Below are 27,711 nucleotides of genomic sequence, written 5' to 3'. Positions count from 1 at the left end.
AATATATATTTAAAAATACATTAAAAACTAATAAGATACAGAACGCTTAAGGACCTCATATTTTTTTGAACATATATGGAAACTATGAGTCTACAGTGAATGATAAAGATATGTTTATTGACATATCCATCAGTGCGGACTCCAATGCAAATAAACCATGCAACTTAATTATCCAAGACCAGAGTAGATCAGAGTTCCAGTGCTTTTTTCTTCTCTTTTAACTGAACAAAAAGTTTTTTTTTATGTGGAGGTAAATCCCATAATCCATATGTCTCTCTCTTTCATTATTTACACAGAGGGGGTGTTTTGCATTAACAGGACCTTAGCGTGTTAATAAAGACAATGTGGCTTCTTTTTAAGTAGACCATCCCCTAATCATGATATGAATGGAGTCTTGGGCCTTTTTATAATTATATAATTTCATTGCAATGTGTCCAAAACGAGGTAATCTAATATATATATATATTTTATATACTCAAACCAGAGAAAGCAAATTACAATAAAACCACACATGTATGGCAGTTAAAAAAAAAAAAGTAACAAGATGGAAGCGTTATGATTTGTCTCGTTTTGGACGAGGGGAGAAAAAAAAAGATATGGCAGTAAAATCAATATCCGAAAGGCTAATAAGGCACTAGGTGGGTCAAATGCTACACCTGTTTAGTCTTCTTCAAATAATTTACAATTCAAACAGTGCAGTTTTACATTTGTTAACTTAACGCTTTCCTTTTTGAACCATTTATCTATGAGTCAATGTAAGGCAATACATTACAAAAAAAAAAAAACATGAAAAAAAAATACATATCACAAGACAATGTACCAAATAAACAAAAAGTGATGGAAGTTTTAGGACTCCTATATGCCATTACAATGGAAGCTTCCTTATTTATGGCTTGGAGCAATAAAAATAATTAGAATAAAATAATGCATAGATTTAAATGATGATCTTACATGCTCCTCACGCAAAAAACATCTAATACTCACGTCCCAAATACTCTGTTCCAAATCTGAAAAAAACTTGACTTGGAGAGTGGTACAAATTTTTTTAAAAAGGCCAGAGAGAGAATTATAGATGAAGGCATCAGTCATGTTTGTTGAACGGAAGTTAGTTTGCATTTAACGCCAGGATCTTGTCAGGCGTGTTATTCCATTTGTCCACCCCTGAGATACAATCACTGTAATCCCTGGATGACAGTACCTTAAAGTCCCAGCAAACACCCCTTTCTGTCCAACTGTCCACCACAAGTGTCAGGTATTTCAAAAAGACTGTCTCCGCGTGTCCTGTCCAGCTTGACGTTTCATTCAAGTTTGGCCTTCAGGACGATGGTGCCCTCTTCTGGTAGAAATGTAGAGCTGCGAGACAGTGATGGACTTGCAGGATGTTGGGGTTGGGTGGGTTATTCAGGCCTCTCTCAAAGTCCATCACGCCTTTGTGTCTTGCTTATTTGCTAATACGGTGCTCAACACAATGCATGAGGAAGGAGGGGAGGGAGGGAAAGTATAGGAACAGTCCAGAAACAACAAATCCAACGGTTGAGACGGTTAGCTGAAAGAAACAAAGACATGTGTCCAGTGAAAGAGAGACAACACAAATGCCTTGAGCTTGGTTAGTAGACCGTACGAGAAGAAACGTGACAAATGCGACACCCTGAACATCTCTTTGCATATCACTGCAAAGGTGACATAAGAAAACCCCTTGGTGTGTTTCACAGTAAGTTAGTCATGGATCCAAACAAAACATTAGCCAGAGAAGAATCCCACGTGACAACCAAACAGCCAGCCACCAAGTGTCTCGTGTTAGAAACACCCAGTTAATAATAATAAATAGGTAACGCTATAAAAGACATCAGCACTTTTCTGACGAAGCATCTCCTGTCAACAAGTGCTGGATGTTGTGTCTGCTGCGTGGAGGCTGGACTGCGCTCTGCTACAACACAGGAGACAGACAGCAGGTCATGTGACTGACAGGCCAGCGCATCACAGCCCAGCACACGCTGATCCAATGCATACATATAAACAGTTTATGTCATAGAATCTAGCGCAATGCAATAGCTAGAGCCTGATCATTCAAATCCCTGAATTCATCATGATCAGGAATAATAGCATAAAGCTATTATGGACCTTGACGAAATCCATTTTTTCTAGCTATTTATTTTGGTGGTGTTTCAATGATATGGTATTATTTCCTCCCCAATGTAATGATCAGCCATCATGATCAATAGCAAAAAGGAATCATGGCTATTATATTGATATATTAGACATTTTCTCTAGCCGCAATTACTAATTTTGATAGTAGAATGTATTATTTCCCAACATACAGGGTAGTTAAACCTCCACTCTATCAGACGCCATACCCCAATTAATTGATCAATCAAGAGTGAGTATTAGAATAAATGTCACAGCTTAAATACACACTCCTATAATGTGTGGATGTAATTAACATTAGTTATACAATGTTTCACTATTATTGGAAATATTCATATTGTAATATTATAATATATAGATATTTATTTGTGCAAATAAAATGTGTTGATCCCTATAAAACCCTACTTTATCCCTACTCTCTGCATGGGGTGTCAAAACGGCCTTAATAACTACATGGGGAAATACATCAAAATATTCTGGTTTGTGTCCAATATTGGTACCATTAGGGAACATAGTGTACTTTCTATATTCTATATTCATATTTATCATGCTCATAAAAGTGGATTCATCTACAAAACATCTAAAAATAGGTCCAAAAGTTACCTCAGTTTTGCTGTATTGCTTTTAGGGTTTTTGCGGAAGGACTGGTTGGGCCCGGGGCGAGTGGACATGGATCGAGGTGAGGCTCTCGAAAATGTGGTGGGAGGGGTTTTGGGTATCTTCTTTCCAAGATGGCCAATCCACTTCTTCTGCTCGTCTTGGGTCAAGGCCAGCAGGAGCATGTCCCGGGCAGAGGTCACGTCGTAGTTAACTGAGAAACCCCAAAAGCATTCAGTTTCAGGACCATGAAAGTCAGTCAAAACGTATCTGTTCACCTTACCTTTGCAAGGAGCGATGACATCCTCCTTCTTGTCCAGGTGGTCCTTGTGGCACTTGACATGGCAGCGGCGGCACTCAAGGGCCGGTGGCGGCTTGAAAACGTGCCACAGCGGCTTGGAGCAGGCCTCACAGTTGGAAGGGAAGTGATATAAGGTGGGGATAAACTCGTGGCCTTTGTGTGGGAGACAGTTGGCCTTGTCTCCCTGGGGGACCGCCTCGATGTCTGCCTCTTTCCTGCACTCGCCCTCGTTGGCGTACAGGATCTGAAAAGGAGACCGTAGTTATGTCATGGAGCGAGAGACCAGGTTGACAACTGACTGCATATAAGAAAAGCCTCCAACCTGGAATATTCTGGGAATCTCTTCAGTCTCAGCTCGGTACACGTCTCCTTGTGTCACTGGTCTCACGTGGAACAGTTTGCTGCAGGGAAGGTGCACGATCAGCATGTAAACAGAACACTAGTTGTAACTAACATGTATTCTTCCAATTCATTGACAAAAAAAAATACTCACTCGATATCTAGTACCATAGAAGGGTTGGACTGCTCTTTATCTTGCTCATCATTGTAGAACAAGATCTTCTTGCTGCTTACCACAACATACTGCAAAAAAACATTGAAACAATTAGAGCAGGAGAGTGACAGGACTGAGGCCATATAATAAATACCTGCTTCTTCCATCCGTATCGCTTAATATTAGTGCGGTTAGGAATGGACAACCAGCCCTCCAGTCTGGATTCTGTATGAAAGAGAAATTCCAGCATAAATAGGAGTTTGGCAAAATTGTGGATTGGGGGTGAAGTTGAAGCGGGGGGCATGCAGAGAATACATCCAACCAGTGGGGAAGAAAAGAAACCAAAACAAAAGGTCACAGCGAGTGAACCATCAGGTGATGGTCAGCCTTGAGCTTTTAGCCTGAGAAGAGGTGTCAAGAAGCGTTAGGACACTATGATGATGCTTCATTCTCCATGAGACATTGAGTGAGTCCTTCATAGATACAGCATGGCAACAAAGGCTAGTTTTGTTATTATTAGCATACAATTTCACTTGACTGGCTTGATCACTCCTGTGGTAAAGTGTTAAAATCATATTTTAAATAAGTGCATGCAGCTGAATTAGTTGTTAAATGTGACAATGTGACACAGATCCTCCAGTCCAAGCAACATTTCTGCTCAAGCATGCAAACAAAATATTGTTAAGCGCGTGAAACACACAGTGCAATTGATTGAAAAAAATGAACAGCAGCAAGCCTCATCCAGGTAGCTGTCTAAGATACTGAAGAGAACTTAATATCGGGGTGACTTTACTGATGGGTGCCGGTCTTTATCACTTAAAAAGGAACATCCCACCTATTTTAGCTTGGTGGTCAGAATGTATTTTACTATCAGGCGTCAATCAAAAGTGTCCCCAAAACTAGACGCGGGAAACCAAAAAACACAACAGAACAGCAGTTGCAGCACAGGCCAGGCAAAAAGGAACTCGTCCGCTCGGTTACTCACAGAGGGAAAGGAATAGGAGAAGTTACAAAGAGCGGAAGAGCAAGGACTAGACATGAGGGGGAAATAGAAAGAGAATGATTTAACATATGAGCTGTCATTACCAATTAGACCTGTATGCCATCATTATATTGGAAAGCATATTAGGATTATTAACATTAACTGTTTTAATTGAATGAACACTATATGAGTTAAATGTAACAGTAAAAGTAATACAATCCAAAAATCCAATCCATCTCAATAAGAAGACCACTATTCTGCCTTGTTATTACTGTTGCTATCAAAAGGATGTATCAAAAATATACTGTAGCGACCTGGCAGTTATGTTTAGTCTTCATTTTGTGATTTTCTAACAGCTGTGATGGTGCACATGTGCAGTAGGAGGACAGGTGCATGCAGAGATAACAGTTGAATTTGCTGATATTGTTCTGGCGTGCTTACAGTAGCCTGTTTTGTTTTTATTGACCGGTCGTCTCCTCTTCAACCTTCCAACATCCAAATTAAAATGACATTAAAATTTTATTTTTAATCATTAACGATGGCTGCAAAAGTGCATTGTTGAGAGTAGTGTGACTGTGCAGTGTATTCTTCTGCAACGAATTACTTGTCGTATACTATATATATGGCCCAAAATTCTATTTTTCATTTATCTGTGTATATAAACACAAAACACCAAAACTCTCTACACCGTAAACTGAGGACCACCTGTATTGAAGTCACCTGTGTTAGGGAAAACAAGGGTGTAAAGTTTCATTGTGTTGAAAGTGATTTCACCAACTTTAAACATTCAAACTATGATTGTGTGATGCCGTGTCACTGTGTAATGCACAGAGTTGTGACTATAGCCATTTCAACGCCCGATTTTCTGTTACTCTGCGGCACCATTTTTTTTTTCAAAATCTGTGTGTAAAAGAGGCTAGATAAGGTCTGAATTGTTATTGAAAACAATATCTATGACACTTCTTATATTAGCAGCACTAAGAGGCAGGTAGCTTGTCACTGCGTTTATACCTGCAATGTTGCTATCTGTCTCATCCGTCAGCAGGCTGGTGATGCTGGAATTGTCCATGCGCTGTTGCAGATCGTTGAGTTTCTCCCGCAGCTGCTCAATGTCACTCTCCTTACTGTCCAGCTGCATCTGAAGCTCGTTGCGGTACGTGCACTCCTCTGCCAGTTGCTATTGGTATCAGGGAGAGTGTGAGCCATCTAACCACATTCAAATGCATTTTAAAAATGTACAACATTATGGTGTCATGGTCAATCTGGTAGAACGTTCCATTTCCATTCAGCCGGGGTCAAAATATGAACTTACCGCCTGCATCTCACTCAGCTCCTTCTGATACTTGATGGCCATGTGGTTAAACTTCTCCTTCTCCTGGTTGAGCTCCAGCTGCAGCTTTCGGTTCTCCTTCTCTTTCTTCCGCAGGTCAGCAGTGCTGCCCTTTTTCTTCTGGTCCAGCTTCATGTCCTTTCGGTTCATTATCTCGGCCAGCTTGTTCACCGCCTGAAGGAGCAAGGTCAGCAAACGTGTTGGGAGTATGCAAGTGACTGCAGGTGACCCAGTAAGGTAGAGCCTTACCTGGGTCTTCAGAGTGCGCTCTGTGTTGAGGATCTTCTCATAGTTGGCTTTAATTGTATTTGCAATCTCCTCCTTCTGAGCTGCATATTCTGAAAGAAAAAGCCAATTAATGGAGACAAAACAACTATAAAAGATTAAGGTAATAAGAAAAGAAAATTACCCTCCTCCTGAGTGCTTAGCTTCTCATTTAACTCTGCCTTCTCTTTGGTGAGATTCTCCACATCTTTGGTCAGAGTTTTATAGGAATCCTCAAGCTGAAAGGAAATTCAAATGTAAAAATCACCTTTTCCACAGTATAACAACACTCAGGTTTGCTTACTCTTGCAATAGTCGCTTCCTTGTCTAAAATCTCCTGCTTGTGTCTCGTGACCGTCTTCTTGCTCTCTTGACTGAGCTCAAAGTACTGCTCCTCCTGAAGTGCCCGGGCCAGCTGTTCCGACTCCGCCTTCGTCACGGTCAGATCCAGCTGAGCAGACAGGGACTCCCTTTGCACAGGAAAGAACCAATCAATATTTATTACTCTACTACCATCAGGGAGCGTTTCCAAGCATAAGAGTGATGTCTTTACCTTTCACTGCACAGCTCCTGCACTTTTTTATGAGTTTCTTGTACCTGCCGGTTCCTTTCCTCTATTTCCTCTTTCAGCTCTTTAACCTGAGTTTTGTAAAGCGTCTGATTGAAAAGAGACAGAGAAGCGGTGTGAGACAGGGAGAGACAGCTCAGTTTGTGGTTTTTCCACGCAGAAATAAGTGGTGGGAGGGAGCAGACACTCACAGAAAAATACTGTTCAGCCTCAAGCTGGTCCTGCAGCTCCCTCATCTGTCCTTCGTTGCCTCTGTATTGTCTGGGAACACATTAACACAACTAAATTAGTGAGCCACAGTCACAATTAAAGGCTGGCATCACAAAGCAGCTAAGGGATTAGCAATAGAGTAGCTGCACTCGGATTAAAAAGTCTAATCCTGATGGAGTGAATGCTGTTGCAGAACAGCTTTAGTGGTGTTTCACGTTAAACCGGAATAATAGCATTTATTTGGAAAAAATGGGCAATTGACAGCTTGACTTGCAAAGAGCATTACAGCCAGGGCAGTATAAACAGAATATAAAAACATGTAAATAACCTGAATTCTCAACTAATTTGACAACAAACTTTACGAGCACTCACTTTGTCAGCTGCGCCAGTTGAAACTCCAGCGAGCGTTTGCTTTCCAGCGCCGTGTTGATCTCCTGTTTGAGCTGCTTCTCTGAACACCGTAGCCGATCGACCTCCTGCATCCTGGTCTTCAGCTCATTCTGGGCCAGGACGCGCTTGCTGGACTCCTGCTCCACTTGTATCCTCAGATTCTTCAGCTGAACCAGAAAGATATGGCACTTTTCACAAATCAACTTATTAAAAGAGCCATGTCGAGAGAGCGTTCACTCACGTCATCCTCCAGCCTTTCCTTCTGCTTCATCAGCTGTTCCATTTTCTGCACGGACTGCTTGAGGTCAAACTCCAACATGGAGCACTGCTTCTCCACCTCCACCACGCGACTCTCTGCTCGCATCCTTGCTCCATTCTCTTCTGACATCTTCACCTGGACAGCTGAGGGCCAGTGATAGAAGTATATTTAGCGAAAAGCAACCACCTCATATGACAATGATAACAACACTAGAATCGTCATACCATTCATGGCTGCCGATTTAGCCTCTTCGATGGACTCGTATTTGTCAGTCAACTGTGCACGTGTCACCCCGTGCTCAGTCTGCTCCTGCTCCAGACGTTGCTGCATGGTCTTTAGTTTGTAGTTCAGGTCTATTTCCAGGTTGTTCTTGTCCTACAAGGTGGAGAAGCAAAACAATCAAATTCAGGAATTACAGATTTGGAACAATTCTATGAATATTCTGCAGAGGAACCCGTCTAAGTCAATATACATGGTCGCCCACTTTTGTTGGCATAAAATTTGAGACCCAAAGGTCACTTTTAAGAAAAAGTAGTCCATTTACGTCAGCAGTTCTCAATTATTTTCTGTCATGCTTCCCCAAAGCACAGGAATGTATTCAACTACAGGGTCCACTGTAGTTTATGTGGTGCTTGTTTACCTTCTCCAAGTTATTGCTTCTCTCCTGGGCCTGTTTGCGCTCTGCCTCCACTTTGGAGACGGTGAGCTTTAAGTTTTTGTTGTCCTCCTGAAGTCCTGCCATCCTTGCTACAAGAGTTTTAAATAGAGTTTTAAGTCACCGTGTACAACAAGTTAACAGACTGAGTAATTTCCACAGTGGGTCACCTTGCAGGTCCCGGATCTCCTCTGAGCCCAGGCTGTAGTTCCTCCTCTCAGAGTCCAATGTGCTCTGAAGAAGCAGGAGCTCCTTGTCCAACTGCGCCTTTTCCCCATCAGCAGCGCGGCTCCTCTCCTGTAGCTCCCGGTTCAAGCTCTCCAGCTGGCTCATGGACTTTGCCATCTCGGTGTGGTTCTTCCTCAGCCTCGCCGCAGTGTCCGACTCTGCCCGGAGCAAGTCGTTGGCCTCTTCCAACTAAAACCAGAGGGGGGAAAAAACAATATTTTAAACATGTTTTTTCCTGACAGTTTCGACTATCAGCACTCAAATTTCTGTTGCAGGAAAACTCCTTCAAAGATGCGGTGCAATACCTGACTCTGCAGCTGTGCAATCTTGTCATTTGAAGCCTGCGAGTTCTGGCTAATCTTCCTCATGTCTTCAAGTTGCTCCTTTAAAGTGGACACTAGAAAAGACACAATATGATAGGGGAAAATGCTGTTAAGATTCAAATGCCAACTACATTACATCTCCATAATGCACTTTCCCCTGCCTTCACCTTCATTTTCCAAATTGCGTCTTTTTTCTGCCTCTTGATCAGCTTTTCTTTGGGACTCTGTGAATCTGTGCTGCAGCATGATCTTGTCCTTCTCCAGCAGAGACATGCTTGCCTCCACGCTTTTCCTCAAGTTTGCCTGTGGAAAACAAAGTGCAGCTATGATGGAAAGGAAAGGAGACAAATCGCGGTGTCCAATTACAAATACAAAGTCGCTAATCTTGTGAAAATGAGCTGACGAAAAGCACACTGAGAAAACAAGCAGCATGATTTAACCTCTTCATCCAGTTCTTTCATAATCTTCTCAATCTTGGTGTTGGAGGTCCTGAGGGGAAAGCACGATTACAAAAACATCAGCGGGTTGGCAATTAGCCATATTAGCCATAATGGATGAGAAATATTCTGATTGCATGCCTGCATTTCTGTTCCAACTCATCCTTCTGCTGCATCTCACTGTGAAGCTGCTCCTCCAGCTGGTAGACTCTTTTCTGCAAGTTCTCCAGCTAAACAGAAAATAGTAGAAATAAATCACAGTATGTTCTATTTGGGAGTACAAGAGGTCACAAATGTGGACGAACAACTCACATGACTTTTGTCCTCCTTTTTTGAACTGCTACGTTTGTCACTTGTCTTTGTGGCTGCAGTAGAGCTGCGCAAAAGACTGCAAAACAAAACAAGTGTTAATTCAGCAATGCAAGAGGAGATAATAAACACCAGAGGCTGTTTCTGGTGGACTTACTGCTGATTGCTGTAGTAAGTGAAGCCCACAAAGGGGAGCTGGTTGCCCACAAAGGCCTTTGGTATTGGGAATGTCTCTTCTTCACCACGGTCCTCTTCTATGTCATCAAAGTTACTGGTGTCAATGTCGCTGCTCAGCTCAGGCACCACAGGGGCCGCCGCTGCATGAGACAAAAACAGAAGGTTTAGGAGGATGGAAAGAAAAAATATATATATAGTGCATGTACCATGTTTTATTTCATGAAGGTACATGAGCTAAGATTTAACAAGTTTTTTTTTTTTTCAGTGCAGTACAACATTGTTCAGGACCACACATCTCGATAAAAATCCCCTTGAGAATGAGAAGAAAGCTGCCAGCGAGCGGAGCCCGGGTCAGGCTTTTGGAAGTGCAGCAGTGGCCCACACTAAAGTGCTGACTTTAGCCGAGTTACGTATTAAAATATAAACCCGGTTAAGAGCAAACTATAGCTGCAGGATTTGCCACATTTCTAATCTCTGCCTGCCCGCCTTGCTTGCTCTGGTGTCAGTCCAGGAGCATTAACGTATTGCCTGCGCTTTGTTGGCCTTAGTGCTGCCAAGGATCAGTCTGAGCTGGAATTATCAATATTAATGGCAAGCCAATTAAAGGAACAGTGTACACACAGCTCTTACTTTCTCTAATGTTCTCCCATGTCCACTGATCATTCTTGAAGAAAGGATGCCTCTTGATTTCATCGACACCATTCCTACCCAGGCGGATGTCCCTGTTGAATGAAGGGGAAAAAACACACTTAATTTGTCCAAAATTAGTCGCAGAACACTCCCGAGTCCTGGCGCGATGTTACCTGTCCGTCAAGAAGGCACAGATAAGGTTCTTGGCGTCGTTGGAGATGTCGCTGTCATCGGGAAAGGTCAGAGCATTCTTATGGTTCATGATTTTGCTGTAGGTGCCGACCAGCGAGTCAGCATAAAACGGCGTGTCGCCTGAGGACAATCGACAGAGAGTGAGGTCTTTATACAAAGCAGAGCTATTCAACACTATGCACAAGTTAGGGATATGGGGATTTTTGGTGAAATTCCAGAATCAAATTACTCCAAGTCGGCCCTCACATCGCTTCTATACCTCACATCGATCGCTCGCTCAATTGTGGTTTCAAAAAATGTATGTACTCATTCAATCCCAGCCATTTTTCAAAAGACAACCACTTCAGTACAAGCCATTTTAGACGATTCCGACTGTTTTTTCCAAGGCACACCGAATATTGTATTCTATGGCTATTGCAAAACAAGTGACATGTGTAGCGTACTGGTCACTGGCGTCAGTAATGTTATATTGATGAGACATGACATTAGGTACTGTAGTCTGCAGTGTGAAGACCCCACTCCCACTCCTTTTATAACACTGAGGCTTGGAATGAGCAAATTGGAGAGTGTAAATATATTATGTCTATGCTGTAATCCTGTAGCCTGTGCAATGTGGCAAAAACAACAAAAGATAGGAGTGTATAGTTGAGTTTAGGGGTGTTACTTCATGTCTACAGGGCTCTAATAATGTTTGAAAAAAACATATTTACGAAGTCATAAAAAGATTTTCTATGCTGTGGCTACAATAACATTCCACTTATAAGATTGAATCCTACTTCATGGAATTTCACTTATCGTGGTAGGGTCTGGAACCAATTAACCACCATAAATGAGGTACCTACGCAGGTTATAATTTGACCACTTTGCACAACTTGTCCTCTAAGAGGGAGCTGAATTTCACAACAGGTGACTTTTTAAAATTGTTATATTTTCAAATTAAGGCAAACAATACTAACTTTTGTATTTGACACCAAGACTTGACAATGTTTATTATGGTAATAACTACTAAGAGGCACAGAAAGACTTACCAACTAGCATTTCGTACAGGAACACTCCCACTGACCACCAGTCGCACTCTCTGCCATAATAGCCGTCCCCTCCTTGGGATTTCAGTACCTCCGGCGAAATGTAGTCCGGCGTTCCCACTGCTGTGTCGCATCGTACCATACCGTCCTAAAAAGATTACGTCACTCTTTTAATACCACAACCCCCCACATAAAAGATGTGTAAAACGTTTATGAATGATGAAAGACACCGAATGCAGTACCTTGTTCATTTTCATGCAGGTCCCAAAATCTGCCAGTTTTAAGTGGCCTGCTTTGTCCAGCAACATGTTATCAGGCTTTACGTCCCTGCAAAGGTAAAAAAAAAAAAAACCTTTCACAAGACCTTCTGGAGAAAATTAAGTTCAATTTTCCCATCAGTAACTCTTTATAGAAAGAATGAAAGCGACTTGCATCTCTATAAGGTAGTGGAATCATGTCATTTCTCTCAGCCAATCAGCAAAGAAAGGCCGTATTAATAGTCAGTGCAATGGCACGCATTCACACAATACAGTGACTAGGCTGTTACCTGTGAATGAAGCCCATGGCGTGGATACCATCCAGAGCCAGCACCACTTCTGCTGTGTAAAAGCGAGCCCACTTCTCCGGCACGTCGTAATTGCTCATCAGGTTGACTAAGTCTCCGCCGGGCATGTACTCCATCACCATGTAGAGGTAGCGATCGTCTTGAAATGCAAAAAATAGCTGCAAAGAGGATGAAAAGGTGTGTATTTGGGAGTATGAAGGTGTATACAGTAAATCCATGATGCTGGTACAAGTCGGACCTACCTGGACCACCCAGGAGCTGTCGGCAAAGGCCATGATGTCTCTCTCCTCCCAGAAGAAAGCAGAGTCCGACCTTTTGATCATCTCAAACTTACTTAGCAGCTTCATGGCGTACACTTTGCTTGTGGCTTTGTGTCTCACCTGGTGGAGATAATAGTGACATTTTGGATGGGCAAAAACATCAGCTCAGAATAAAATCTGCAGATTTTAGTACGATGTAGTCCAAACCTACCAGCTGCACCTCCCCAAATGCACCTCTCCCAATGACCTTGACCACTTCATAGTCTTCCGCTTTCATACGCAGGTCCCGAATTTTACTAATAGTATCTTTATCTGGGAAAAAGAAGCAAAGATTGGCATCAACAGAAATGGAAAAAAAAAATGCTGGCATCAAGCAGAATGGGGGAAACTGGCAGACATGTATTTACAATGCTAAATGCTAGCTGCAAGAGGAGAAACGCCTTGTACTGTAGAGCCAAGTTGGCTGAAGAAAAGTCGTTTTTATAAGTCTCAGCTTGCAATGAATGGAAATTGGGCTGCAAGGTATCCGAGCATTATACATATAAAAACAAAGGTCTCGGTCAGTATATAAAAATATATTAAAATGACTCATTTCCCGTCGTTTGTGAAATCCCAGCAGGTAAACACCAACATGCTGAGAATGTGTTACAGGAAATACATTCAATGTGTGTGTGGTGTTGAATGAAAGGTATTTCCAGTAAGGCCAAAACAGCATTGAATACACCAATCACACTAATGTGATAAGTGAGGAAAAAAGAGGAAGGGAGTTAATAGAAGAAAGCCACCCCTTAGGCAACACAGCTGCTGCCGAGTCCAGTGCTTCATAAGACCAGTCCATTAGTCCATATCCATGAATGATGCCGCCAGTACACTCGGCTGCATACAACTGTGCTGGCGTAAGAAGCACTGGTGGTATGGCTAATGGCAGTTTCTGCCTGAGGGCTTACAGAATCTTAGTTCAATATTCAAATGGGAGTTCATAAAATAGTCACAAGGGCATGAGATGGACGTCTTGTGGTAAAGGCATCCATTCCCAAACTGTTATACAGTATACAGTGCCGCTGGTGGTACACAGAAACAGTATTTTGTTTTTTTATAATTCAAATAAAAGAATATTGGACATATACTGTGAATGTATCGGGACCATAGCGATCCGATCCTCAACTGCTGAAGATACCTCTCGGCACGTGGAATGTCACCTCTGGGGAGAAGAAGCCTCAGCTTGATGCACAGCAAGAGCTCTGGAACCAGTCTTTGAGAGGGGCTAGGCTTTCTACCACTCGGGCAGGGGTGGCAATTGCACCCCAGCTCGTGGCCTATACGTTAACCCGGTGAGGGCTTCTCTCCGCCTTTGAGTGAGGAGATGGGTTCAGGCTGTTTGCAGTAACGCAATTGCTTTCTGCAATTGATGTGGTCCTGCTCATGCTCAAAGACACTGTAGAAACCTGCAAATTATGTGAGGTGTTCAAGAATTTGGTGATTTCCAAATCTCTTTGAACATGACCTGTCCTTACTGTGTGTGTGTGTGTGTGTGTGTGTGTGTGTGTGTGTGTGTGGGCAGGAGGACCGCCAATGTTGTTTTGGTGTGGTGCAGCCGACAGTAGCCTCTTTTGTTTTGGCATTAAAGAGATTGTTGATTGACTGCCTCCTCGCCACTCTGACAATGTCCGGGTAGTTGTTACCATACAATCTATACCCTTAATGATGGTTGCAACCGTCCAGTGTTGACAGTAATGTAGCTATGCTTGAGCTACATGTAATGTATTTTTCCGCCATACATTGTTCTCAAGTAGGCATGGACCGGTTACCATATATATATATAGCTACATTACTGTCAACACTGGACGGTTGCAACCATCATTAAGGGTATAGATTGTATGGTAACAACTACCCGGACATTGTCAGAGTGGTGAGGAGGCAGTCAATCAACAAATGAAGGAGTTAAGCAAAGGCAGGTCAGTTAATATACAAATACATAGTTATAATATTATCAGTCCCCCACCACGACCACGCCATCCCTGGCATCATGTGGGTCACCAGCCATTTATGAAAGCCCCTTTGTTGGGGACACTAAGCAGCAGACACCTATTGTGTCCAAGCCTGCACAGAAGCAGTGACCCCAAAACAGCCTTCTTTTCTGAGCCCAGGGCTTGTACACATATATAAGCATCAGTGGTTAATAGAAAAAAGCATGACCAGGACTACTCACATCTATTCAAGAAGTTGTCAATACTCTTGTTTTTCCTCAGGGCAGGAAAGTCCAGGTCGTACACAAGCGCATCCAGACCGTCCTGCGGGGCAGAAGAGAAAGGTTTATCAGACAATACAGTTCTTGATAAAATGTTTATTATTATTACAAGACCATCACTTAACAAGACATCTGAAGCAACTCCTCTTTAAAAACATAATTCAGCAAAAGTGCCGAAAGGATATGGAATCCAGTCAGTGGAATTTGTCATCTCGCATGATGGCCCAAAAATGTTGACACCCATGACTAGGTGGAAGATAACATTTAATAGATGCATGCATTAAGAATCATGTGGCTGATTAATTGGGGAACAAAACGACTCAAGGCTTGATTTTCCAATTAAAGCATGTGAAGCAGCAACTAAGTACATTTTAGCAGGGTGGCGGCTCTCAATAGCCATTACAGTCAGTATGGACTGTAAAACAGCGAGTTGCGACACAGAGGAATTACAGAAGCTGTTCCCACATCAACACTTCCTGACAATAATTAGGAACAATCTCACTACAAACAAAGAAATAATTTGGGCCACCACAAATAAAAAAAAAAAAAAGAGGGCTATCCTGTCTCAGACGAGTCATGACCATAAATGTCACAGGCGGGATTTAGTCTAATCTTCCATAATCCAGAATGACTGAAACGAGATACAGTAGGCACACCAACACTTGGGAGCACTACATCCTGCTACGTTGACAAATGCATACATTTCACTAAGTATTTGTCATATCTGGGCTTACTATCTTGCATTTTGGTAGCCTGTAAGTGACTTAAAGACAGAGGAGAACCAGTGATGCCGCTGTGCACCAGCGGCTCAGACAAAACAAGGAAGCCATTTAAATAGCTCCACACAGGAGATCAGGCCCATACCCCCCACACTAGGAGACAAAACAAGCATGAGGGGTAAGTGGGTGGTTGGGTAGGTGAGCCCAAGAAGATGGGGAAAATGTGGGGACAACACCAAGCAAAATAACATACAGTTTGGCCCACAAGTATATGGACAATGATAGATATTGCCTTTCAACAGCACCAAAATGGATTTGAAACAAGATGTGAATCAAGTATAGATTTTCACCTTCAATTGAAAACTATGGCATTTACCATTTCGGAACAATGTCATTTTAGTAAAGAGAACAGGGTTATTCAAATGGAAATCTGCAGGTCATATTAGCCTGGACCACAAATTGGTTGGTAGTGACAAACATTTTGAGTACTAAAAACAGCACAGCGCTCCTGTCATATACAGGATCTTTGACTCCTCTTTAATACTTGTCTGGGATTGATGCTTTATATTGGTATCTGTCATCATTTACTCAATTAATGCTTAGTTTAGGCAAAAAGTACATACAATTTGCCTACATTAGCATTTTTTAACTAATAAGCCCTGTTCAACCACACAGCATGGCTTATGAATAAATTTATTTTGGAAAAAACGTGTTAAAGTGCAGCTGCAAAATTCAAGCCATAATGTGGCGAGGTATAACAAAAACGTATTTGTGTTATTTCTTATGGAAATGTTGATTCAGTTAGTGTACGTTTCTGACCTTCTGGAACTAATTACTGACATTAACCGAGGTTCCACTGTACCTCAAAATGATCTTGTTAGCAATGTTAGCAGCCACATTATCAATAAGAGCCTCATGACATGATGTGGTACACGTTGGATTATTTGGGGGGGGACATAGAAGAGGAGAACCAAGTCCTCCTTCAGGAGCCTAATCACAAGGCTCTGTGCTCGGCAGAGTGTGTTTGCATAACTTCCTGCCGCAGAGAACTCTGGACAGCCACAGTAACATTCCATAACAGGACTGTACACGTCAGAGAGCTATTTTAGGTATGTGGCCAAACAAGTTCTCAACAAAAAAAGTGAAGGAAGGGGAGAATAAGAAGGGGAGAGAAAAAAGTTGCATATAGTGAGGCTTGTTTTCAGTCAGCACTACTGCTTTTAATGCAGCGACGGAAAAGAGGAGGGAGCAAAGGACTGTGTATGTGGGTCCAGTGGGAGAACAAATGAAGGAAAAAACAAAGAAACTGCCTAAAGAAACAGGTATTTTGCGAGGAGAGTATTGCCCAATAACACAAAGACTCAAGACTTTGAGCAGCAGTGGTTCAAAGTCTTTAGGTTGGGCTTGTGTCACTACAATCATTAGTTTTTTAAGGACATTTGTTTCAGCAGTAGGGTTGGGCGATATGGACCTTAGTATACATCACAATATTTTTAAGGATGTACCACAATATGATATAAAACTATATGAAATTTTAATTCAGCAGAGTCTTGTATGAAAAGCTACAAACCTTAACCCATATAATGAAATACTCTCTCAAATTGTAACGCATATTGTCACCACCATTATCACTCTGGAAAAGGTTATGGAACAGTGGTGAACCTTCCCAGGAGTGGCCAGTGAACCAAAATTACCCCAACAGCACAGCGACAACTCATGCAAGAAGTCACAAAAGACCCCACAGCAATAGCAAAAGAACTGCTGGCCTCACTTGCCTCAGTTAAGGACTCAATAACCCAAGAAAACCTTTGTTTTCAAAAACAAAATATTTGTTTCTCAAATAGCTTCAGTAAATCAATAATGTACACCAAAAAAAACACTATCATTATCCTTTTCTTCGTCGATTAATCTGAAGGCACATTACAAACAAATTACACTGCAGTCATCTGTGAACGACTACATAAAAAGATCCACTTTTAACAAAAAATCCACATCATACTATGCAGTACAGTACATACAGCAGTGTGGACCCACTTGTCAGAATGATAAATGGATAATGCTATTACACACCATGGTTGTCAGCATTCTACTTCCACATTGTACCTTAAAGGGGAACTGCCCTTTTTTTGGAATTTTGCCCATCATTCACAATCCTTATGTGAAACATGAACACATATTTATTTCCCTTTTCTGTGCATTATAATGCCAGAAAACAAGTTAATATGAACTAGATAACAATGCACGTCATTGGGATGAATGCATTTTGACTACAAAGCCCTCTAAGAAAAAACTTTTAACAGCCTTTTAACGTTTGATATAAATACTTCACATCGAGCATTGACGTCCATTGTTAGCTAGCTCGCATTAACTCGTTTTCTTGTGCTAGATTGCGCAGAAAAGGGAAATAAAAAAATGTGTTCATGTTTCATATAAGAATTGTGAATGATGGGCAAAATTGAAAAAGAAAAGGGCAGTTCCCCTTTAAACATGCCCGTACTGTTTCTTAAAGTGACTCATTTTGGTACATTGCTTGACTTCCTTGCTCAATCTGCTCCATAATTTTACTCCATATACTGATATGTTAAAGAAAGCGACCCAAGCTTTACTTTGGCGCTACACCAGCATCGAGTACTAGGCCACAGACATCTGTGGGAAAACATACCAAGAGCTTTCAGCACCCCCTGTTCCATTCTCTACATCTTGAGGCGACATCTTTTCGGGTGATTAAATGTTTGATGGTTTCAAAAGAAACACAATTTTGCCATAAATGCAATGTGGTGCTAAAGTGAGATGCAAAAAATGTGAATATCAGCGCAGAATGCAATATTAAGCGGTTGACATTACATATGGTAATTATTTCTTCTAAGCTTCAGGAGGGAAGAATCCACACGCAACGCAAGCTCTTTTCCAGACATTTAAAAGTCTGAGTGCAAGTTTCCATGAGAGATTCAGCCACATCATCCCATTTCCGCATCCAGCCCAACTTGTCACTTCCTTCTCTGCCACCTCTTCAAGACAATATGTTTTCCACATGTCAGCCGGTGCACAGACTTGTCTGTCTGTCTCAGGTAAAGTCAGATCCCATAAACGAGCCGCCTAAATCATAAGGTTTTAGTTTAATCACTCTCAGACTGCAGATGATAACAACTGACGGAAATCCAGCTTGCCTAAAAAGACTGCATAGCTTACACTCTGGATAAACAGTAGTGACAGTGAAACTAGAGGTGGCAAAACAGGAGCATTCCTTTTCCTTACGAGTTCCTGGCCAGACAGAATCCCCGTCACAGACGCTGTCACGTCCAAATATAATTTGGCTACTCCCAACATGGAAGAGCACTGACTGAACATGCCATTCTCAAGTGTTTCTACACAGATAGTCAACTTATCACACTGCTAGCTCTGACTATCTTCCCGACATTGAGGTCAAGGGGTCTGTGCAGTGAGAGTCGATCTGACTGAACATTATCCCATTCAAAGTTCATTTGGCAAATCCAAGCCAAGATTTGCTCCATTATTGGGAGCCTCTATCATGTCAGTATGCATTCCTGCACATCATCGGTCAGTTGAGGGACTGCAAAGCGACAAATTGCTCTGACAATTGTTTTTCCCCCCCAGGCATGAGGGGCTTAAGGGAGCCGTTTGCAACAGACAGCACTGAGTCTGAACTAAAAAAAAATGGGGCAAGGTCTCTGGCTGAGACTACAAATAGGTGTTTTTTTATACTTGGAGAGATCTATTGAAAGTCACACATAGTGGATGAATTGTTTGGGCCCCCATCAAATGCGACACTTGCTAAACGTAGATGCACATATAGGCCACACTGCCCCGTTTGCACAAACACAAAAAGAGATGCAACAAGGGCTGCAACTAATGTTTTTAATAACCAATTAATCGGTCAATTGCTTTTTCAATGAATCAAATTCCATAAAAAACACCACATTTTTAATTGCCTCCTCTTTATTGTGTGCACAAACACCAGATTGCCGCATGAATATTCTGTTAAATTAAGGTAAAATAATGACAAATCTAAATATTTGTCAAATAACTTCATCCATCCATTTTCTATGCTGCTTATCCTCACTAGGGTCGCGGGTATGCTGGAGCCTATCTCAACTGTCTTTGGGAGAGAGGTGGGGTACACCCTGGACTGGTCGCCAGCCAATCACAGGGCACAGACAAACAACCATTCACATTCACATTCATACCTACGGACAATTTGGAGTCGCCAATTAACCTAGCATGTTTTTGGAATGTGGGAGGAAACCGGAGTACCCGGAGAAAACCCATGCATGCACGGGTAGAACATGTAAACTCCACACACAGATGGCTGAGGGTGGAATTGAACCCTGGTCTCCTAGCTGTGAGGTCTGCGTGCTAGCCACTCCACCGCAAAAATTGTTTTGGGAAAAAACATTTTTGGAGGTGTTGATCACCGTTACCCACAGTCAAAGCTGTGCGCCTAAAACTCAAATATAATAGTTTTGTTTTCATTGATGACTAAGGAAATTAAAAAATAATAATCTGAGAGGCTGAAATCAGAGGACACTTTATAAATATATTTGATTAACTGTTGCAGCTTTAAACACAGACGACAGTGAGAACGGACACACAAAACAACCCAAACACAACTGGTGGGCTTCTAATACAAACCAAGACCTAAAAAGTATTTTAACAGAACAGAAACAGACCAAAGAGAAGAGAAGCGAAACAAGTGACACGGAAAAGCCATACAGGAAAACATAGAAATGAGTGATAGACATGGATAAAGAGAACACACAAGACGCACAAGAACACACAAGAATACACACTGCACGTCTCTACCTGTCAACTGTTTCCATCACCTGTTTCAGTCTTTACAAATATCTATAAATGGTATTGTACTGGCTCTATATAGTCCATCTTTTCTGTCACAGAGATTGCTATTAGACAACTTTGGCTTCTTGCCATTGGCTGTAAAGTGGGAACCAAAGTGGCGAGGATGCAACAGCTCTGTGTGTGTAGAGCACACTTCAGTGAGGACAATTACTTTCCTACATGCCCTATAAAAAGTGGCGTATGCACACATTCACGCAATTTGTGGTTCATAAATTCCACCTTGAGAAGTGTGTGTATGCAACTCCGCCTCAAGTTACACCCTTTCCACGCCTCCACTTCACCATAGAAGATCAATTGCAAAGTGACTGTTGAATATAATGAATGAATATGAATATGTCTTACTCTTTTGAACACTAAGTGTATCCTGACCAATATTGATATCATATAACAGCAAGTATCATATATCAAGTATTCGCCTTAATCTAAAATGTCGGATATTGGCACTGCGATACAAGCAGTTTATTCCAAACTCCACCAAAGCACGTCTATAGGATAGAGCCCACATACTCACAGCAGCAGCCTGTGCTAGGGGGTGTTCAGCAAAGAGCAGGAGTGATGTCAGCTTTGTAGATTTTCCATTAAATACCAAAAATTATGTTGCAGCTGAGTGCAAAACTTGTCATGCACGAGTGTCCCATGGTGGCACAGAACCAGGAAAGTTTAACACGACCAAAATAATTGCACATTTGAAGCAAAGTTAGACGATATATTCTCACTGGACAACAAGACCTCATTAGCTATAAAAGATACCCCTTCAGTGGTGAGTAAAGTCGGGTTTAAACTAGTAATTCAGCATCTCAAACCTTGCTAAACAATGCCTAGCCGCTTGTACATAAAAAATTAAACTATACCACAGACGTCAGTTATTCTCATACCTATTGTTGCTGATTATTGTTCTCAGAGTAATATAACTTGATCAAGCTTTTTCGCCACACTACAAAATAAGTCTATGATTTGTGCTGATATCAGCCTGCCATCGGTTTCAGTTGATACGTATTCACAGCTTCAATATCATTAACAGATCAGATTTGAATTGATTGACGATTGAACACATACTTTTGAGACGCAAAACGCTCTACTTTTGTGACCCCAGCCAACTAACCGGAATGGCTTCCTTTAACACCAAAAACTGCCAAGAAGTTTGTCACAGTACAAAGTAGGGGAAATAAAACTGTTGAATAATTATTTTTAGCTCAAGATAACAAATTGACAGAATAAAATCATAAAACTAAATATATTTATTATAAAAATCAACTCAACTTGAATAATAAAAATGAATACAAATAAATACATTTAAAAACAGGGGTCTCCAACTTTCATCATTAGAGCTGTCAACTATTTTAAGGAAATTGATATTGATCGGTTGGACCATTCCTACATACAACTTCATATAAAAAAAAACACAAACTATCCCAATAACATCTGACTGTGAATTACGGAGTATTGAAAATGCACAAAAAACGCTGTAGCTGTTTCCATAGCAAAATAGTTCTGGAGACTAACATTTTCACACGGGCAAATCCACCCGATGTCATACGCATGTGCAAATAATAAGCATCCACTACACATATCTGTGAAAGATATTAACCCGGAGGTAATATACACACAAGCTATGCCAGTCATACTGTGGAAGTTAATTTGCAGAGTGTCTCACAATACTTTGCCACATTCCAAAGCATACTATAATAAGGTGTGTAGTCAGTGTCCTAAATGTATGCAAAAATATCTTGCGTTACATAAATCTTTGCTCATATGTGATGGCGGTGGGTGTTTTTAGATTATGCTACACTCTTTTACAAAAGCCAGAATGAGAATCAGGCAGTTTGTAATTACTTGCATAATCCTGCAAAGGATGTGGTGGAGGTTTCAAGCAGGTGCTTTCGACTGCAGTGACACATCGACAAAAATGCATTCCTCAGTACAGAACTTGAGTTATAACTAATAACTAACTAATATGACTCATTTTAAAAATAAATGTGCTCTTTAAAGTCTAAAGAACATCAAGACAGGATAAAAGATAAGAGAATGCAAAACAAATGTGAACACGATCAAAGACGTGTCATGAAGCCAGTATAACAATCAAATGAGGTACACGTACAACCAGTTCTAATGCAAGAGTGGCGGCACTCAAAGCAGAAAAACAAACAATCCTTATTTGGGTCAACACTAAAAAAGAAACCTGATCTCCTGAAGGTGTTGGAATTTGATCATCAAGATTCACGTGGTAGCAATTAAAATTTGGAGAATTTCCCATCATTAAAATTCTTAGGCCCTGTCCACACGGGAACACTTCTGGGTAGGGCTATTATTTTAATAACCGATTGTCGATTATTTTGTCTATTAATCAATTAGTTGGATTTTTTCCACCTCTTTCTCATTCAGAAATAGAACATTTGAACTGACACACCGCTTAAATATTCTGTTAAAGGGGACATTGTGTTTTTTTCCACTTTTCTGACCTCTAAATGTTGTATTCTCGTCTATTTCTCTGAGAGAAATTCACACAGTTTAATTACTATATTGTATTTTTAACCTTTTCTCTCACTTCGTGTTTGCTCCGTAATGCTGATACTATGTGGGAATGGAGAAAAGAAAATTATATACATATATAAAATATATATACATTTTATAGTAGCGCACCGCCAAAAACGTGTTGCACCTCTTAGTAGTGTTTTATTCAAACATGTATTTAATGACTAATGAGCACACTGAGTGGAGATGTAATTTGTAAACAAACTGTAATTAAATATTGGCAGTGACATAAAATAGCTCACCTCTCCTTCCTTTTTGTCAGAGCAGATTTAATAACGCTGTAAGTTGGCTACACCTATGCTACCGTTACCCTGGACTATACATTTATACTCTTTATTCGGGACAAATTTCTGTAACAAAAAAAAAAACATGTACAATTTACACAAATGCGCGTTTTTTTACGAACAGGCTGTATTCAACCACAAAACAGCATCATTTATTCCTAAATATGTTTGAATGATTGACAACTGTACATTTTTTACAAAAAGGACAGAGTAAAATCTCATTTTGTCGTGTTGCCGTCATGCGCTACATCAATCCACTGGACAAGCTGCGTTGCGAGCTATCAGCTGTTTCCAAAAGCAACAAGTGGACAATGATCAGATGCCCTAATGTCAGGGCGCTTTCACATCACAATGTCAGGAATTCTGTCTCTCTTTTAGGAGGGTGCCCAGAGTGTGATTGAGGAGGGGCAGGCAGCCCATCCAGATAAGGCTTCCACCCATCTATGTGGGATTTATTTAAGGGACGGGGGAGGGTTAGAAGATAAAGGCTGACAAGGTTGCAATCCAGGCCTTGATAGGCACAGTCCAGTGGTAAGGTGCAAGAAAAATACAATGAGAGGAAAAGTCTAAACACGAAGAACAAGAGAAAAAGAGACGAGGTAAAGAAGCACGGGAGGCTAAAACACTTGCATTGAGCATTCTGATGGAACCTATTACGCCGGCTGCTTTATGAGCCTAATGTCCTGTTTCGCTGCCGTCAGAAACATGAGTCTTCAGTGCACATAATTTTGGTTTATGGCTAAGAGAGCGGCGCCCACACCCTGCTACCTCAGAGCTGCCTGCATTGTCTCAACTCTCTCCAGCAGAATGAGCTTTGGGACACACCAGTGCTAAGAGAGAGCGAGAGAACCCAGTCAAAAGACAAGAGGTTATTTGATTAGGATGGAATTTTATTAAACGGTGGGTGGAGTCGCGTGGTGGCAAGAGACGAGAGGAGGGGGACTCAGGGAAAAGGCCGCCATTCATTGATCAAGGCAAGGGAGATTGTGGTGAGGGTGGAGGGGGAAAAAAGGAACAACAAGCTTGTGTGTATGAGGCTGCCAGCAGGAGCAGTCCCCGCAACGTTTGGGCCATTAAAAATGCATGTGTGTGTGCACTTTTACATGAGTTTAATTGACTCTGTCTGCAACAAGAAGGGAGGTCACCAAGACTAAGTGGGGCTGCCATCTACAGTCACCCATACACCAATACGGCAAGACAAGTGAGCGGGGCAGCGGGTTGTTGCTGTGGTGCCTTCTGCTTGGCACTATTAGCCTAATTAAGCCCAGTCAATGAAGAGTCAATGGCACTGCAGCTATGTGCACACTGCAGGGGCATGATCCTCAATTTGGATTTTATGTTAAAATCTGTTTTAGCTTTTGGTTGCACGGTGTACGAGTGGTTAGGCCACACAGCTAGGAGAGACTGGGTTTGATTCCCCGCTCTGGCATCTCTGTGTGGAGTTTGCATGTTCCCCCGTGCATGCGTGGGTTTTCTCCGGGAACTCCGGTTTCCGCCCACATTCCAAAAACATGCTAGGTTAATTGGCGACTCCAAATTGTCCATAAGTATGAATGTGAATGGTTGTTTGTCTATATGTGCCCTGTGATTGGCTGGCGACCAGTCCAGGGTGTACCCCGCCTCTCGCCCGAAGACAGCTGGGATAGGCTCCAGCATGCCCTGCGGATTTTGTGCAATGGGAGTCAATATTCTCTTAGCTAAATGATCCTGTGTAACAGATTAAGAACAAAGAGGGCAATAGTTTGGGCTATGGCAGTTTGTGAAGAACTCGCTGCGACATCTGCTGCGAGAGAGTGGGAGTAGATTGGATGTCGGAGCTTGGTTGAGGCACTTGCTGACACTTTTCAAAAATATTTTTTTGGCTGCCAAAAAGGGCTTTTGCCTTCATTGGAGAGTACCTTTATACAAGTCTCGTCAAGCACAGCAAAACACGCCTTTTGATGACAGTATATGCGAACTAACCGTTCAGACTGCAGTAGCATTGCATGCATATCAGATATGTATCTTCTGAATGAAGCTTGAGTCGCATTTGGGGGAAGAAAAAAAAGACTGAATTGTGCTCTTCACACTGACATGGAAAAAAAAATCAGATACAGGTCACAAAAATCAGAATTGACCTGCACTGTCTGTGATAACTCAAGAGGTTACATAAGCATTCACTACAATCATAATTAAAGCCTTTGTCATGAGTGCAACCATACAAAAGTACACTATCTACTACAATAGCTGTGTTTCATCAAAAAGGAAAGTACAGTCCTCACATTTCAGCAGGCATTATTGGACAGCATTTGTTCTCAAAAGACAATATTATAGAAAGTAAACTTAAATATACTGTACTTTAAAGGAGTCAGGGTGCCGCTTGTATAGCAGTGTGTATATACACATACACACACACAACCAGCATAGCCATTTTTTTCTACATATCTGGCAAAATAACTGTGTCTTGCATAGAGTGAAGCATGGTGGTCGTAGCATCAGTTTGGATTTGCACGAGTGCTGCCCACACTGGAGAGTTGTGGTTCACTGATGAGAAAGATAAGTTCCAACATGAACTGTGACACTGTGAAGCAGAAAATGATCCCGTCCCTTGGGAAACTTGTCCTCAACATGCTAATGACCCCATAACATGATGAGGCTGAAGGTGAAGGTGATGGAGTGGACAAGTATGTCTCCTCCAGACCGAAACCCAAAAAGGTGGAGGAAGGAAGGAAAGATGGTGGAGGAGTGTGAGGTGTCTTAACAGTGAAGTCATCATGGAGGAGTGGAAGAGGATTCCAGTGACAACATGTGTCGATTTGGTAAATCCATGCCCAAGATTGCAGTGCTAGATAACAGTGGTGCTCACGGTTAATATCCACACCACGGACACAATTTTGGTATGTTCACTTTGAGGTGTACTCACTTGTTTTGTGTGTTTAGACAACAGTGGCTGTGTTGACTCATTTTCAGTGGATAGTAATACTGCTCTACAAGCTGTACATTGACTACTCTGTAATAACATTGTTATATTGTGTGGCTTCATAGCAATACTTTAGTGTCCAAATATAGGCATAACTTCAAAGGGGTTGATGAAAGTGTCCTTTTTCCCCACTTGTCCACAGTGGGATACATGCGGATCATCTTTCTACGTTTACATCAATGGCCAGTTCAACAGGTGTAGTGACACAACTTGTAGGTTCCATCAATGAGAATCACTTAAAATAAAGTTTGGAGAAAAAACAGACAAAATAGCAACCACATCTTCAGAGCTTCCGGGCATTATGATGACATCACATAGCACTATCAGTTAGTAGCATTGAGTGCTGGTGATTTGTTTTTCCTCCCCAATGTGCAATCAAACGCTATTATATGCCTTTCCACTGTAGGTAACACCCATGCATCTGCTAGGTTGATATTACCGAGGCATTTTGACACCAATACATTAAAATCATGCTTGTTTTTTTATGGAAGTTTTGTATGAGCCATGTTTGCCTGCGAGTGTTTGTTTAACTATAACAGTACAACTGGATGTTTTGATTAAAGCTAAAAGAAAATAAGATACTAATGGAAATCATATATGACTCATATGGCATTATTGTGTTACATGCTGTACAGACTTTAGGCTCAGAGTTAGGCCAGCTCGCTAGCCACTTAACCGGCTAACAAGCTACAAACTTACCAGAAGACAATCCGTGTTTATTTCCGACTTGGGGTCCTGCAGCATGGCATCGATCTTCTCAAATCGAGCCTCCATACTTTCCCTGGAAGACATCTTCGCCTTTGAACGAAGTCCAGATTATGTCTTGTTGGGAACAAAAAAAAAAAACAACAAGGAGCTCAACACTAGCGAGGCTAGCTAGCGTTAGCAAGCCAACGGATAGCTAGCTAGCCAGCTAGCTAGCCAAATGTTCTTTTTTTTCTTCGTGTCAACTTTTCCGCGTCAACTTAAAGAAAACACATCGTTCTCCTGGATGGTTCACATACAATAAAACGTTGGAGGTTCCGCTGGATGTACAAAAGCCACATTTTTTGTTGGGGCTTTTTTGGTGTGAAAGATACTTCCCAACGTGGCTGGCAAACAAACTTGAGTGGGCAAAAATTGTCAATGCAGCGACAGACTCGTCAGCCTCCACAGGATGGCCACACGGGATAACAACAACTTCGAATAAAATGTTGCATTCAAACAAAACATGCAGTTAAAACATCGCACTTTGTAGACACACTTTGCGTCACAGTTAGTCCAGGCCTGTTCCCATTTTTGTTCCAGGTCTTTGCAGGGAAAGAGACAAAGTAATCTGACAGCTCAAAAGAAGAAGTGGTGGAAGTGGAGCAGAAAAAAAACTTCTGCTTCTTGCAAATTTCAGTTCAAACGCCAAGTGTGTACGCCGTTTAACGGTTCTGGTGCAGCCCCTTTCTGCGGTGTCGTCGACTGTCGACAGCTTCCAAGTCCAAAACGGCGTTATCCCCCAGCTCTGTCTCCTGTGAACTGGACGTAAGATGTATTTTAGTTGCTATAGTTGAAGGGAAACAGTAGACGATGCCCAATTTTCTTCCATAAGCTGGCCAACATGTCCGCCTTCCTGTTCAAACACCCCGGAGGAGCCACTTCAAAATGTCAAGCGGTGCGCATGCGCATTGGCATGCCGTCGCGTTCCCAGGCTCGTGATAGCAACATGTTGCTGCTGAATGTTTGCCAGTACTTCTTATTAACAATAACAAACGTTTATATACATT

The 27,711-nt window shown here is 41.7% G+C and overlaps 1 protein-coding gene across 2 annotated transcripts; it reads right to left on the bottom strand.

The window, feature by feature from the left end:
* Positions 1-96: 96 nt before the first annotated feature.
* rock1 (Rho-associated, coiled-coil containing protein kinase 1) lies at positions 97-27,711 on the bottom strand. Of its 2 annotated transcripts, none has more exons than XM_058069176.1 (33): positions 26,657-27,711; positions 14,550-14,631; positions 12,552-12,652; positions 12,323-12,460; positions 12,063-12,238; positions 11,758-11,842; positions 11,519-11,663; positions 10,472-10,610; positions 10,299-10,390; positions 9,649-9,808; positions 9,495-9,570; positions 9,324-9,412; positions 9,186-9,234; positions 8,913-9,048; positions 8,728-8,819; positions 8,365-8,611; positions 8,180-8,286; positions 7,764-7,914; positions 7,522-7,682; positions 7,263-7,447; positions 6,872-6,941; positions 6,666-6,769; positions 6,417-6,582; positions 6,258-6,351; positions 6,098-6,186; positions 5,831-6,022; positions 5,530-5,695; positions 3,691-3,761; positions 3,537-3,625; positions 3,366-3,444; positions 3,026-3,287; positions 2,749-2,956; positions 97-1,927 (listed from the first exon to the last, which is right to left on the bottom strand). In XM_058069176.1, the coding sequence occupies exons 1-33, from the start codon at positions 26,747-26,749 to the stop codon at positions 1,876-1,878; spliced, it is 4,146 nt and encodes a 1,381-aa protein (XP_057925159.1). In that variant the 5' UTR covers positions 26,750-27,711; the 3' UTR covers positions 97-1,875. The 2 variants fall into 2 exon arrangements, with proteins under 2 accessions (XP_057925159.1, XP_057925160.1); XM_058069177.1 differs by having other exon boundaries at positions 97-1,546; positions 26,657-27,709.

This window comes from Doryrhamphus excisus, chromosome 3 (assembly GCF_030265055.1).
Source record: "Doryrhamphus excisus isolate RoL2022-K1 chromosome 3, RoL_Dexc_1.0, whole genome shotgun sequence".
Taxonomy (NCBI): domain Eukaryota; kingdom Metazoa; phylum Chordata; class Actinopteri; order Syngnathiformes; family Syngnathidae; genus Doryrhamphus; species Doryrhamphus excisus.
The sequence above is the reverse complement of the archived record's forward strand: the minus strand, read 5'-3'. Positions and strand labels throughout refer to the sequence as shown.